The sequence below is a fragment of the Anolis sagrei genome, chromosome 1 (genome assembly GCF_037176765.1).
Source record: "Anolis sagrei isolate rAnoSag1 chromosome 1, rAnoSag1.mat, whole genome shotgun sequence".
In the NCBI taxonomy this organism is placed as follows: domain Eukaryota; kingdom Metazoa; phylum Chordata; class Lepidosauria; order Squamata; family Dactyloidae; genus Anolis; species Anolis sagrei.
The window spans coordinates 270,066,367-270,082,483 of NC_090021.1; the positions used below are offsets into that span (position 1 = coordinate 270,066,367).

General features: G+C 37.1%; 1 protein-coding gene across 2 annotated transcripts in view; it reads left to right on the top strand.

The window, feature by feature from the left end:
* The window catches only part of PRR5L (proline rich 5 like), a 78,567-nt gene that overhangs the window by 17,532 nt on the left and 44,918 nt on the right, over positions 1–16,117 (top strand). Inside the window, exons 2-4 of one of the 2 annotated variants that reach the window (XM_060764686.2) lie at positions 9,286–9,566; positions 10,927–11,007; positions 15,194–15,242. In XM_060764686.2, the coding sequence (XP_060620669.2) occupies positions 9,397–9,566; positions 10,927–11,007; positions 15,194–15,242 (300 nt within the window). In that variant the 5' untranslated portion in view covers positions 9,286–9,396. The remainder of the gene's footprint in view (positions 1–9,285; positions 9,567–10,926; positions 11,008–15,193; positions 15,243–16,117) is intronic. The other variant, XM_067462731.1, reaches the window with a different exon arrangement.

Below are 16,117 nucleotides of genomic sequence, written 5' to 3' on the forward strand. Positions count from 1 at the left end.
TGAAGAGTCGCTTTGAGTCTCTTTTTGGGGAGATAAAGTGGGATATAATAATAATAATAATGATAGGTCTCCAGAGCCCCCAAACCTCTCACTGGCTTTTAACATTTTGTCTTAACTGCCTTTATGCTTGATCTGTGTATTTGTGTGCTGATGTGGTTTTGATCAATTCATCTTCATCTGCCACTTTCCAGTTTTGAGACAACCTGGAGCCAGGATATAAATTAAAGAAATACATAAAAAATCCACAGTATTTGGAGAGAAGGATTATGGAGAGCATAAGGTTGTGGAAAGCTTTTCTTGAGATTTGAATGCTGCTTTTTAAAAAGATCTTCCTGTGTTTTTCTTTCTTTCTTTCAATGATGTAATTTGTGGAAAGAAGCAGCCCCAACATTAATGTATTTTAAACAAGTTTTATTTACTTTGAGAAGCATCTTTGAAACCGATCTTAGCAACTGATGAGCACTTTTTTGTGGTAGATTGCTCTATGGTTGAAGATATGAGAGAACGTTCTGTGCCTTCAGATTGTTTTTGACATATGGTAACTCTAAGGTGAACCAGGGTGTGTGTGTGTTGCTTTAGGCTTTTTATGAGGCCGAGAGTGTGTCTTCCCCTGGTGGTTTCTATGGTTGAGTGAGGATTCGAACACCAATTCCTAGAACTGTAGCCCAAAGTTCACACCACTACATCACACTCTGTGACCTAGGTGTTGAGAAAAATATTGCCTCTGAACATGGATGCTCTGTTTTAAAATACTGTCTCTGTGTCTTGGTTGTTAATTTCCCAGGACCATTTAACTGGTCAGTCTTTTGCCATAGGGGTGACAGATGGATTGCAGGGGCAAGCAGCTATGCCAGCACATGAATTCTTGCATTCTTAAAAGCTTTTATAGTACATTATAGTCTGCCACTAGAGGTCTCTACACCAAATCTGATGCATCATTGCAACTCCAGAAATAAAATAGGGCAAAGAGGAATGAGTTTTGTAGTGTACAGATTTGGGAACAACAATTGTAGGGTGGAGTGGGCTGCAGGCAGATGATAAAGCAAGATGTACCACAAGTACTCCGGATGGTTTGTTGCAGTAAATCAGCAAGGATTTCTGATGTCCCAATTGTTGATCAACAGTAGCAACAAAATGATTCTCTGCCTTATAGGAAGTGGAAACAAAATAAGGTAACACATTTCAGGGGCTACAGGTTTTTTTTAATTTAAAACCCAAAGCTATCCCTCCTGCACTAGACTTTACTTAAATAGACTATTATATGAGGAAGACTATTATATGAGGAAGAACTTCCTGACTGTGAGAGCCGTTCAGCAGTGGAACTCTCTGCCCCGGAGTGTGGTGGAGGCTCCTTCTCTGGAAGCTTTTAAACAGAGGCTGGATGGCCATCTGTCAGGGGTGATTTGAATGCAATATTCCTGCTTCTTGGCAGGGGGTTGGACTGGATGGCCCAAGAGGTCTCTTCCAACTCTTTGATTCTATGATTCTATGATTCTATGACTACAGAGTGCTCATAAAGTCAAAAACAAAGTAGGCTTTACTATAAGCCTAAATATATATGTACCCTTGTTCTTGTGTTTGGCAAGACTATGCTCCATCTTCTCAGTGATTTTCAAATAAAACTAGTTGCTGACCCGTATACCAAATTTCATAAGGAGCTTTCTGTGTGTTTTACTTTTAATTGTAAAGATACAAATCCAGAGTTTGAAAATGATATTTTTTAAATGGCAGAAATCCTTCAGCCAGCATTACCACTGGCCACACTACCTTGGAGGCATGTATCTAAAAACCTTTCTGACTGTGTATGAAATATATTTACATTAGGGAAACAACCCAATATTAGTAAAAACAATGTAAAACATTGATCTTAGGTTAACCACTGTATATTACTTTTTCACTATTGTTGTCTGGTGCAAATGATTTCCAGTTTTATAGAACATCTATCACAGGGTATTTTTTGGCAACATTAGTCCTAGGTTTGTGTTTGTCTTCCTCCAAGGCTGAGAGACTCTCCAAGGTTACCCAATGGACTTCCATGACTGAGAAGGAATTTGAAACTTGTTCTTCAGAGTTTTATTTATTTATTTATTTTAAAAATCTATCAAGCTAGTTTAAGAAATATTTAGTTTCACGTGTGCTTTTTAGGTTATCTACTGAATATGTTTTTGAAATTCCTATTTCTAACTCTTTGAAAGATTATACTTAAACTACAATTGCATTTTAGTCCATTTCAGTTGCCTGTGTTCAAGATGAGATCAGGAAGACATATGTGATTCCCTTTAGTCTTTTGATCTTCCATTTGCCACTTTTGTAAACAGAATTTAACTAGAAATATCAATGTGCGGATGGAGAAAACAACTTATATATTTGACTTGCTTTGAAAGCAGTTTGCAAGATATGCATTACAGTATCCTTAAAACAAGAATAAGTAGCTAGATGAAATTATTCATGTATAAAAATGGAAACACTTGGTAAAAGCTGTTTTTGGATGATCACTACTAGACTCTCCCAGCCAACATGGATGGTAGTACAGTGTGTTTATGGACACTTGAATCCTATCTGCAAGGAAATTTCTAGATTTATGTTCTTGACAACAATTTTAATGCTGACAGCACTTTCCTTTAGAATTATTTTATCTGCCTTAAATGTGTTAGGAAACTTGTTTGTTATACCTGTGAAGTGCTTGGGCCTTTAAACCATTAAAGTATTGATGTTTTGTGCAGCCATTAGGTGTGTGATCTGGAGAGCATGTCTCAGAATGCCCAAGGGCTCCTACATGCCTAATGGGACATTTGACCTCCACACCCCTTAATAGCATCTCCTGTTGCTATATTGCAAGCTCTTTTGGAAAAGCAGGTAGCTATACAGAACCATCATAAAAACAAATCTTTCTGTGTAGGTAAATTGAGTGATATTAGGATATGACTTGGAGCTCTCAAATGGTGGAAACCTCTAAATGTTTCTAAACATTGTCACAAATACCCAGGATAATTTCAGATAGTATCTTTACATCATCATTGCTTTCCTTTGGCTTGTGATGCAGTGTTCACAAGATGAAGTGCTTAGGTCATTTCCAGGCTGTAATTAAGTTCCTTTTGACATATAGCTTCTTTTAATATGAACAACTCTACAATAAAATAAAGGAAAATCCATGCAATTGAGGCACTTTAGAAGCAGAGTCATTTTTAAGGTGTTGGTTTCAACATATCCTGCAGGGTTGTTTTTGAGAAGGGAAGGGTGGCAGAAGCACTGAATAGCAAGCTGTATGTCTGTTCTAAAACAATGAATTGAAAAGATAATCAAAGGTAAAGGTTTTCCCTGACATTAAGTCTAGTCGTGTCTGATTCTGGGGAGTGGTAGTCATCCCCATTTCTAGGCTGAAGAGACAGCATTGTTCTTAGATACCTCCAAGGTCATGTGACCAGCATGACTGCATGGAGTGTCGTTACCTTCCCACAGAAGCAGTACCTATTGATCTACTCACATTTGCATGTTTTTGAACTGTTCGGTTGGCAGAAGCTGGGGCTAACACCCGGAGCTCACTCGGTTCCCCGGATTCAAACAGCCAACATTTCAGTCAGCAAGTTCAGCATCTCAGTGGTTTAACCCTCCGTGCTACCAGGGGGCCCTAGGAAAGGGTGGGGGGGTTGATAAATCAGTTATAGCATGAATAAACTTGCAGTTCAACAGACTGACTAAAGCAAAGTAAAAAAAAAGGAGAAGGAGAATGGAAGCTGGAGGCTCTAATGCAAATCTCATGGCTTCGGTTTGATTGTTAAAGAAGCTATCCAAAGTGCTGATCCTGACTGGGAATAGGATTCAGCATCTTGAATAGTTCATTTACAGTTTGGACTAAATGTGGAATGGATTAATTAATGCACTGAAATCCAATTTCCAGTCTGTGCTTCTGTCTTGTGGATAATATTTTGTAGCTGCTCTGGAGAGTCTTCAAGGAAAAATGGGACAAGAAGGAAATGAGAGGGCAGAGAAGAATGTACCTCTCCACATTTACATAACTTTGCTTTGTCCCATTGGAATGATCAGACCATAATATAGGTAAATTACAATTCCATTTGCAGTTTATATATATTAATGATTGGGTAATGGTAGGAAGCCTCAGTTCCAAAGATCCTATAAAGCTGCATTCCAGATAGCTGCTAGATCTATCTAGGGTAGTGTCTTTTATTGGTAGGCTTCATATACATGATATGAGTTATTAACCAGTATGGTTTGTTGTATGCTACAGATCAAGCACTGGAAATAAAAAGTGTGGTAAATTGTTAACAAGAACAGGAAGTTGAATTTTACATCAAGATTAGATTTGTTGTTAAGATGGTGCTGGAGTATAACATTTCACATTTGCTTGCTTCTGCATTCCTGGAAAATTCCTAGTCTTGGTGGGAAGAAATAGCAATTCTTTGTGAAATGTGGTTTGGTACTATATTCTGTAGCATAGCTTGCAAGTAATTTGTGACAAAGAACTAAGCATAACTGATTCCTTTTTTTGCAGTAACCAAGCATAACTAGGAGCCCTTCCACACAGCCCTATAGCCTATAATACCAAGGCAGGAAATTCCATATTATCTGTTTATGGACTCAGATAACTCAGTTCAAAGCAGATATTGTTGGATTTTCTGCTTTGATATTCTGGGATATAGGACTGTGTGGAAGGGCTGTAGGTTACATTACAATTTTATTTTAATAAGAGATCTCTCTCTTTTTGCAGTGTACTGTTGATTGCTTGAAATATTTTACAGTTAACTAGTGTCTGCAGCCTTACTACTCAAGTGTGTTTTGTACCACAAGCCAGCAACTTGTAACATTACATTTAAAAAATAATAATAATGATAGGGTCACCTCACATATGGTGAGGTCACTCTATCAAAGGGATGTCTTGGCAACATTTCTCTTTGCCTACATCTGAGGTTGAGAGAACGTTACTTGCCCAAAGCCACCCAATGGGTTTTCACAGCTGAGTGGGAGTTGATTTTTTCCCCATTCTTATTTGCACTGAACTTGGCAACACTTTCTGTGAAGAAAACAATAGGGGTTGGCAATTCAATATTGGGAGAAAGAAAGCCGAAAAGTAGCTTGAACAGATTATGTTAAATATTGTATTGCCGAATCATTGTTGGTTTAAAATAGTATAAAGGGATTTTTTTATCATTAGTGTGCATGCCATCTGGAGTCAATGACAAGTTTTGGCAATATATGGAGAGATTTAACAGCTATCCATCTTAAAAATAGGTATGAAGTGTTCTCTCCCCCCTCCCCCCGCTTTTTGAGAGAGAAGGAGAGCAGAGTTGGCTACTTGATCATGGTCTTCCATTAAAGTCATACTATTTAGAACTATGGAATTCGTTTAACAAAAAGAAAGAACTTTCCTAGTTCCCCAAAATGGTACAGTATCCTCATGTGATAACTCCCTTTGCAGTTAGTATTATAATAGCTGGGAATTTGGAGATTTTTTTAAAGCGCCTGTATTTATCCACTGTGTTGCATGAAGGTTATGATTGTAGTACTTAAGTTAGGATTGCTACCTCTTTTTGGACCATGTCTTTATCTTTAAATACTGCATGTTAGTTATCTTTAAATACTGCAAATATATCACCCCTCTTTGTGGAAAGAATAGCTGTATGGTTGGCCTTTCATATACATATATTCTGCATCCATGTATTAAAAAAAATGTACCTTGAAAATGCTAAAAGAAAAGCCCAACCTTTATTATGGCATTGTATATAACTGGACTTGTGTATCCAGTGTATTTTTATATTCATGGAACCAGATTTTAGCAGATGCCAAGGGCCTGCTATACTTACTGAGTTAAACCAGCACTTGTTGCAAATTTTATTTGTTTTTGCATTTGTTTTTGATAAAACTACAAACCACATATTTGCTCACAAAGGTTTTCATTTCATAAAGCATTTGAATATTCAAGGATGGATCACTGATAGGATTTGAAAAATGTTTTTCTCACATTTGGGAAACTCTGGGAAAGAATATTAGACCAGGAAAAAATGGTTCTGTGCAGTTTTCCCCTCATTTTTAAAGATCCCAAATTGTTATAAAGAGGTTATTGACAAAGAAGATAACTTTTTATGCAGTTTTTTTTTTCTGGTCAAAAATTGGTTTGCTGTACAGAAATCACTTTCTTACACAAGAAACCTGTGCAGAAAATGCTACTCTTGATTTTGGACAAAACCAACACATTTTGTCCTTTCCAAACTTTTGCAACAATTAGATATGGGGAAGATACTAGGAGGGATATTTATTTTTTCTTGTAGCAGGGACAAACTGCTATCATTGCATTACTGATATGTAAGTATGAAATAGTTGAGAATTTAGAGGCCTACTAGAGAATACCTTAAATGATTTTTGTAAATATGTATTGTTACTCTTTTGCTAAGAGAGCCAGTGTGATATTGTGGTATAGGCACTAAAGTACGAATCTGGATGTGAGGGCTCAGTCATGGAAACACACTAGGTAACACTGGGGAAGTCATTCTCTCTCAGCCTCAGAGGAAGGGAAAAGTGAACCCCCTCTGAACAAATCTTGCCAAGAACACCATGCGATAGGTTTGTCTTAGGGATGCCATACATTTTAAACAGCATGAAGGCACACATCAACAAGTTTTTGTTCAAAACCAGAATTATAAAATACAATCTCTCACAGTCATATTTGTGCGTGTGTGTGAATATGTTGTGTTTCCATTGCTTTCTCAAAGAGGGAACTGTATAATCCATCTTGTCCCAGTGAACTATGCAGATAGCTGAACTGAATGGGCTTGTGATGGATTAGTGTGAAGAATGTTTTGTTATTGTTGTTCTAAATCACAATTCCTCTGATGTCAAGTTGGGCAAATATCAATTTAACCTGAATGAATGAACTGATGGGGCTTGTTTAGTAAGTTAGTCGGCTGCATTTTTTTTATTCACTTAAGGGCAAAGCAGCTTTTATGTGGCTTCATTGTGTTGGTACAGCCAATGTGCCAGTGGGAATAAATTTATGGGACTCAAGCAACTCCTGTGACTAATAGACTTCTGGCTTCAGTGCTTTGCTGTTCTCATTAGTACTATAGCAATTCAGCTGATGGATTTGAAAATTAGTGGTAGAAATTACTTTTGACTAAATGTGTATGTATCTTTTTAAGAGAGCTGGTTCCTATGACTGCCAGCAGCGAAATGAGCATTGCTTTCCATTATTATGCTGTAAATTTTTAGTAGCCAAAAGTGCCAGCTTATCAAGAAAACTACAGAAACTCCTAATACTATAGTAATGACTCTCAGTCACAAACATAACTTCTCAGTTTAAATAGCACAGTACAGAATATGGTACTGTTTCATTAGTGGGCGGAGGCCACCAGGGGGTGCTAGAGAGAGAAGGACAGTCCATTTTACAGGGGGGAAGTTGAAGGAGGAAAACAATTTCCCCCATTTTCTCTGGTTATTCCCCCTCTGCAATTTTCATATCATAAATGAGGGTTGTTTCCACGACAGGCACATGAATATAACAGGAAAACAGGGGAAATGGTTTTCCTCTTTCAACCCACCCTCCACCCCATAAAATGGACTAGCCTTCTCTCTTGAGTGCCCCCTGGTGGCCTCCCTCTAGATAATGGAACAGTACCCAGAATACTGTCTGAGGAATGGGCTTGACCAAAAAATGACTAAGAATAAAGGACTTTATAGAAAAAAGCCACTTTGAGAAGGGGATCTTGGGAACTTAAAATGAAAGGAATGCTGTAGTGTAAGGAAAATACAGTAAGGAAAATACAGTCATCCCACCACATTCGCAGTTTGGACTTTTGTGGATTTGACTATTCACAGTTTGATTTAAAATGTTCTCCATAGGTCCTTCTGTGTGATTTTATGGTCAATTTCATCCAGTCATAGTGGAGGATCCAAAGATTTCTAGAGAGAACACCTTTCTGGGAATCTCTAGCTCCTCCAATTTGATTCTATGGTCAGCTAACATAGAGTTGTGTTAGAAGACCTAGAACTTCCTGGATAGGTGTTCTCAGGTTAAAAAAAAGCAAATACTTTATTCGTGGTTTTTCACTTTCACAGAAATTCTCTGCCCCTAGTCTCAGTGAATGTGGAGGGTAGACTATGATTGTTGTTACAAATGTAAGGGAAAATATTTTGATACATGGTCTGTTCTGTGTGCTTCAGAATGACACTGATATCCTTTGCAAATACTTTAACTGGGATGGGCAACTGAGGCCCTCCAGTTATTGCTAATTGACAACTTCTATCATTCCTTACTGTTCTCTTTACTGGTTGAGCTGTTAGGAGCTGCGATCCAATAGCCCCTGAGGATTGATATCTACTAGTTTGAATGATACCAAAGTTACACATGAATGAAACTTTGCCAACTCTGCCATTTACCACTCTGTGATTTGCTGAGGTCTGCAAAATGGGATGGGGTGTAACTTTTCATTCCCCCATGTTGCAATTTAGGGAAAACTGAAGTTGAAAGAATATCTTCAGTTGCTCCTCAACAAAAACTGAACCAAGGACTTCAGCTTCTGACCATAATCACATCATTTCTCCACAGGAAAGTGCAAAAAGCTTGCTGCTTGTCCTTTTGTTAGCCACTGTTGATATTATTTATTTATTTATTTATTTATTTGCTTCATTTCTATACCGCATTTTTCAGCCCTTAACAGGCTGGAAATGTGAGCAGATATGAAATACCTATTGTCTTGCCATGAGTGAAAGCGAAGTCTGAAAAAACAAGGCCAGATTGAATGACACAATGAATCTCCTTTGGCATAGTGACAGTACTCATTCCTAGTGGGAGAGGCATGAACTGTCTCAACTTTGGAAAGGAAATTTCCACTGGCAAAACAGCCAGGGCATTGGCACTATGTCTTGTATATTGATGTCAAATGTTTCTGGGTTTTTACAAACATGCAGGTTGTAAAATCATTCCAAATAAATGCAAAACGAACAGCCCCCACACATATTCACCTGGAAGAAGTGATCAATGTAGAAAACTTATAGTAATGTCAGGGAATTGCTTATAATAATATCAGGGAATCAGTTTGTTAGATTCCACTACTTGCAGAAGAATTCAGCTGTTCTGAGACTCTAGGTCTCTGCCATGTCAGCAACAGAGGTGATGGTATGTAATTCATGCAATATGAGAACAATAACACATACATATATGAACTGAAGATCCCCACCATCTATATGTATAACATTGGGTTATATGTCTTACAAAAGGTATACTTTTGTTTAATACATTCATTTTTGATATATTCCTTTACCCTCTTGCAACAGGGTTAATTCTGATTCAGAAGGCATCGAAGGAACCACCTAGCTATATCCTTGAAAGTAGCCTGTTGGCCTTTTGCCACAAGAACATTTCTCAGTTTCCTTCCACCTGAACTAATGACCAGGGATTCCACCACAGCCCCGATTATTCTTTTCCATTTTCAGAAGATGGGCTCATTCCGGAGGCCTCGGCCACGTTTCATGAGCTCCCCGGTGCTGAGTGATTTACCACGATTCCTGGCAGCTCGGCAGTCTCTGCAGTTCAGCTCTAACTCTGCATGGAATAGGTGAGAAGAACCATATGAACCATGGAACTACCTTATATTCATCCCTTTCACATGTTGGGATCTTCCACACGCAGCATGAATGTTTGTAGCCTCAGAAAATCTCTTTTATTTATTTATTTATTTATTTATTATTATTATTATTATTATTATTATTTTCACCCACCATACACATGTTTCATTATGTACCTTCAGACTGCCTGCATGTAAACAGCAATATACATGTTGTGCATATTCAGTTGCAGACATGAGGTGGGAATAGAGATCTTCTTTTTAAATGTAATCCTGGTTTCAGTGTTATAAAGAAGGCTCAAACATGTGAAATGACAATTCAATCAAACCTTTGGTCTATCTAGTCCAGCATTGTCTCCTCCAAGTGATAGTGCTCTGCAAGATCTTGGAAAGAGATTTTCCTAGTCCTCTTACTTGAAACAGCCGTGAATTGAATCTTAATTGTTATACATTCAAAGTAAGTACTTTACCACTCAGTTATGGCTCTTTGAAATAGTTCCCTACAGGTACATCCTTCATCAGATGATTCCTATTATCAAGACTGGTTGCTTCAATCATTTCTTAGGCTTCTTCTAGTTTCTTCTCTTTTTTAGACATGTAAGATTTATTACTATAGCCAGTAACACCAGTTACCTTGACAGATCAAGAGGTTGGTGGAAATAGTTGCATACAAAGTTGGACTGATGTCAGTAAGTGTCTTGGGATTTGGTAAAGGCTGCCATTTTTTTTATTTCAGTGGTCTATTGTGTTCCAAATTTTTGAGGGTATTTCTCTAATTTTCTTCTTGCAGTGGTGATGGCATGGATTTCAGTTTCTCATTAGAACTGAGCATGTGACCAGAAGATGAGAACATTTGCAATTTGTGGGCCATACAGCATGCTTGTTCCCTTCTGTCTTATTTTAGTATTATTTTTGTAATATCTAATCAAATGTTAGGTGCCTTGTCTTCATGTTTACAGGGATAACTTTGACCGTATGGTGGCAAAAGTTTATTTTGTGAATCTTCTACTGAAGAGGTCATGTAACAGCATTGAATAATAGCTGCAGAATGCCAGTAGGTTGCCTTGGATCTTTAAAAGTCTGATCATGTGTGGTTGACTGTGTATTAGTCCCTTGGTGTGTGTATAAATTCTATTTGGTGCTCTGTTACTTATTGGCAGCCATAAGCAAACAAGTGTGGTGATTCCAGGTAGGAAGGAAAAAAACAGAAGCAATTTCAAGACAATTAATCTCCTTCACTCCTTACTGAAATATTTACATGGCTCTTGACTGCAATTTCATTGCTTGGTGTAAATCACACCCGATGTTTGTTATTTATGGCTGCCCTAATCGTCTTGCTTCTATTTGGCAGTGTTCAAACAGCAGTGATCAATGTGTTCAAAGGGGGAGGCCTACAAAACAATGAACTCTACACTCTCAATGAAAATGTCAGGTATGTTGTTCTGACTCTGGTGGATGGGAATATATGCCTGATACAGCACAGGTGGTGGTGGTGTCATTTGAAAACTCAACCAATATGGCCTGTAACTTGGATGCATGACCTAACTCATTTTATGTATATTTTCATGGTGACTGCTATGGTAACTGTTGTAAGAAGGTGTTTTGCTACATCAGTATAGAAACATACAATAAGTCAAATTAATTGTCCCATTTGAAATTATTTTATGTAAGTTCATGGAGACTTCTATTATACTCCCACCTTTACTATTGGGCTATTTGTGGTTGTAGCACTAATAGATTTTAGGTCAAGAATTGACTGCTTTTTCTGATAGTGAAAGTAGTACTTCTGTGGAAAATTCTTCACTTTTTTGCTACAACATTTAGGACAAAGGCCAAAATTCAATAGGTCTCAAGTAGAGTGGACCACTTTAAGCAATAAAATTTATGTAAATGTTGACTTAAATCACCCACTTGAGGTAAATCCATCAATTAAATAGAGGCATTTTCTTGGACAAGGAATACCGAAATATGTTTTATTATCTATGTCTGAAATGAAGCAATTTACTTCCATGATCATGATCAGACTGGATTTGGTCCCTTTAGGGCATCATTCAAGAAACTGAGTTCAAACCCAAATACTTCATACTAGGAATTACTGACTTCGAAATGGATAAAAATACGAATAAGATCTTTATTTACCTAATCACAGAAGCAAGGATAAGCCTGGTCCAGTAATGGAAGTTACAAGAAGTACCTACTGTTGAAAAATGGATTTTTAAAAAATGGACATTATGAACATGGATCTATTAACACAAAAGCTCGCCCAGAACAGCCTACAATTACAAAGGATGGATTGGAGTAAATTTAGGGATTTTTTAAAAAGGAAAATATAGAATTCTATGTAAAAATAAATTAAAAGAGACTCAAAGGACTAGATTAACAAGAAACCCACTCTATGTGGACAAAACTGATACAAATAAAAGAAAAATCCTCAGACCGAAAGGACTTTGAAGTACCAGAAAATTCCTTTCTTTTTTCCCTTTCCTTTTTTAAAAATATATAATTTATTTTTTCATTTTTTCCCCTTTCCCCCACTGACTTTCAATTACATTGTTCTCCCACTTTTTATGTTCTCCTTTCTTGAATCTTTTTTATTCTCAATAAAAATATTATTTAAAAAACTGATTCTGAGGTTCTACTCTAATGGACACTAGCAATTAGATTTAGGCAAAAACTGTAAAACAGTATAAGATGGCAATATACGAGTATTTCAAGGGTCTGTTTGTATGTACATGGCTTGTTGCACCCTAACATGGCCTGCTGTACCTCTACCAGAGTTTTCTCAGTATGGTATAGGTTGAAAGGCTAAAGGTTTATTACAGCAATAGCGGTTTATATCATTCTCTGACAGAGACAGAACTGCTATTCTACAAAAGAGTATGGGAACAGAAGAAGGACACTGCTAGATGAGATAAAAATCCTATCTAATTCAGTATTCAGTTCCCATAGTGGCTAATCAGTTGCTTTTGGGAAGGCCAGAAGCAGGACATGAGTGAAACTGAGCCCTTCCACTCATATTCTCAAACAATTGGTCTTCAGGGGCATACTGTCTCTGATATTGGAGGTAAAAATGACTTCATTCTCATCTTATCTTTTTCATGCTCTCAGAGTAGAGATTTCAGATGAGGGAGAAGTTATTGTTCTACTTCTGTTCCTAAAGGCCTGAGAGGCTTTGTGAATACTTTATGGGCTAATAATTTAAACTGGCATTATATAGAGAGGAAATAAGCTTTAACCTGATGACATTTTTGATGTCGCCTTCTATTCTTCCATTGTAATGTAAATCTTTTGAGTGTGTGTGTTCATATTGCTGCTGTAACAATCGGCTTTTGGAGCAGGATGCCTGTTCTTGATATCCAACTGAGATGGAATTCATTTTTTGTTGTTTCATTGTAATGAGAGGGCAAATGAGATAGAACAGAGTCCTAGTTGAGTTGTGGAGTATGACTTTCAGCTCCTTCGGAGAGTCCTTGTCACAGATGAAAGTTGAGATAGCAGCCACGTGAAGACATGCTACTAAGTCACATAATAAGTTTATTTAAACAAGACAATGTTAGCTGTATTTTCAAATTTAGACATTATGCCTACCATATCAGATTAATTTTCTAGTATGTCAATTAATTTGTTCTAGAAATGGGTATACATTTTTGTTAGTTTGATTATGAAACTAACAAAAAGCAGTATTCCCTGCTTTTAATAAACTCCAGCCTTTCTCTTTATGTTCACTTGTCATTCAGCTCTGTGAACATGGCTATAATATTTTTGGTGTAGGAAGGCCAAGATGTTTTTTTCAAAATGTTACCATTTGCTCACATCCTGCTGCTAGAGTCATGTGTTAAGTTAGGAATAGTTTGAACATTCTCTACAGCAGCAGTCTTTTTGTCCTACTTAAAAAACAAATCTGGAAAGCATGAAATTCCTCCCTTAAGATCTTGATTTATAAATGCAAGCTTCATAAAATTCTGTTCACTGCTTCTTACAGCATTTGAATAAAACAACTATTTTTGATGCTTTGATAAGTTGTTTTTGAAGTTTGCTCTGGAATCAGACCACTAATCCAATTTTCCTTTTTAAATGTGCATTTCAGTTCTGCTCAGAAAAGGAAATTTAAATTTATGTTTGAAAAATATGAGATCCATTTGCTTTTTGTATTAGCAAGATGTTCTTACCCATTGGTGTACTGTGCTATGTGTATAAATAATAAATATACAAAATAATACAGAATACATTAGTAATCAGTTGATCTATAATAAGGACAGGAGAGCATTTGATGTTTCAGAGGTTTTAGATATATAGAAGACCTAGTTGTCATGGCTGGTAGTAAGAAATTGTGAGAACTGCCATGGAACATATGAAGAGCCAAATGTTCTCTATTCGTGGGCTGAGATAATTGTTTTGTGTTTATTTACAAAGGGCATGGTTCATATTACAGAAAAACCAACAAGGGGTCTTTTGGCACCTTTCAAAAGTTTACAAATTTTAATTGGGGCTTCTAGGGACTGAAGGTCATTTGATGCAGCATCTAATAAAGGAAATAATAGTCCATCAAAACTTCTCCCACAATTAAATTTTATTTTGAAATGCTGACTGATAGGTTTGTCAAAGATAATGGCTAACACTGCAAGTGAGAATATGAATATGAGGGTTTATTAGGACGGCATTGACAAAGTATCCATTACGATAATTGTCATTCTTTTGTTCACAGGTCTGTATAGATCCCTCATTACAAAAATAATTGGCCATGGAAAAAATTAGACAGCGGCTAAGGAAAAAAGTAATGACAAATAGCTTGGGAACTCACAACCTAGTAAGTGCTGGAGTATGGCAGTTTAGTACCTAAACAAGCCCCTAGTATTTATTTTGTGTTGAGCCAGCATCAACAATATAAACCTCTCTGCTCCAAGGAGAAAAGCAACTTGGAAAGAGGAGCTAGTTGAATTATAAAAGGAGGTCTTGCCTCCCCTAAAAATGTTCTTGCTCCCTTGGGAAGGAACTTGAATACTGAGAAGGCCTTCTACTAATTTTTCCTGCCTTGTGTCTAGTCTCACAAAGGTGAGTGCTTCTAGTACAGACCATTATGTGTCACAAGGAACTGCAGTTTAGATATGTTTAGAGTCAATGGCTCCATGTGATTCATGCAAGCAAGCCATAAAGTAATCTTTCTTCGGTTGAAAGGGCCACTTATTTAACCCCTATGTTCCAAGGAAAGGCCCTTTCACAAGATTTATGACACTATAATTTTATTTGACTTTAACTGCCATTGTAACATCCTACCTTACATTGGGATTTGTAGTTTTGTGAGGAACTAGAGCTACCTAACTGTGACTTTTAAATATCTCCCCTTAAACTGTAAATCTCATTATTCCATAGACAGCTACAGTAAGATATAGCAGTATAATATTGTAGCATGAAGTGGCTGAGAAATTCTATAGTTGGTGAAGTTGGTGTGTCTTTGGTGGTGGCTCATGAGAAAATAGGCAAGAAATGAAGGAAATTATGGTACTTAAGAGTTGTTTATAATCCTGACCTGTGCTTTGCAGAGTTCAAAAATGAATCAACTGTGGAAATTTTGTCTATAAATTTTTGTATAATAAGTGAAATGTGTTTTTTTCCCCCAGGCGGCTGTTGAAGAGTGAACTTGGACCTTTCATCACAGACTATTTCCAGGTAACACTGGTTACTTAATTAGATAGTTAAAGCATCACAAAGTTATGTTCTTGCTACATTTTGCTTTGTGGTTTTTAAGCAGGTTGAATGCCCTTTGAGAAGCAGTTGCATATATTGTAATCTTGTCTATTTGTTTATACTTGTGTATCCTATATTTTTTCAGTGAGCAGAATTATTCATACAGTTCTCCTGTTTCTTCCTGAAGCAGCACCAGCCATACCCTATAAAACGGGGAGGGACTGGCCAGGGTCATTTAGAGTTCTGTGGATCAATGGGGACTTGAATCTGTACTTCCAAAGCCTACACTATATTCCATTGCCTATGTTCTGTGTTAGATAGTAGATTTTCAATGGGAAGTGTGGACCTACTTCTGGCTGTTGAGATAGGATTGTTGTGTACTTTCAAGTCGTTTAAGACTTAGGTTGACCATGAACGAGGGCCAGTAAATGACCTTGGAGGACCGTATCTGCTCCGCGGGCTGTAGTTTGGGGACCCCTGCTTTAAACCATCCACTGAGTTTAAAATTGAAGCTGTAAGCTGGCTACACCAATAGACAAGATAATTTGTTTTATCTTTGGGCCCTTTCACACTGTACCATTACAGTGCTATGATTCTACATTCAGTGCTCTAGGTCCAGCCCATGGAATCTTGGGGTTTGCAGTTTAGAAAGTTTAGACTTCCAACTTTAGTGCCTCATCAAAATACAAACTCCATGATTCCTTTGTACAGAACTATGGCAGTACTATAATTGTATAGTATGAAAATGCCCTTGGGATCATTTTTATTCTTTAAAATTCTTAACTCAAACAGAGTGTAAAAGTGAACCACAATAAGACCTTACTTTAACTTAGCACAACAATTTTCCTGAATTTTTT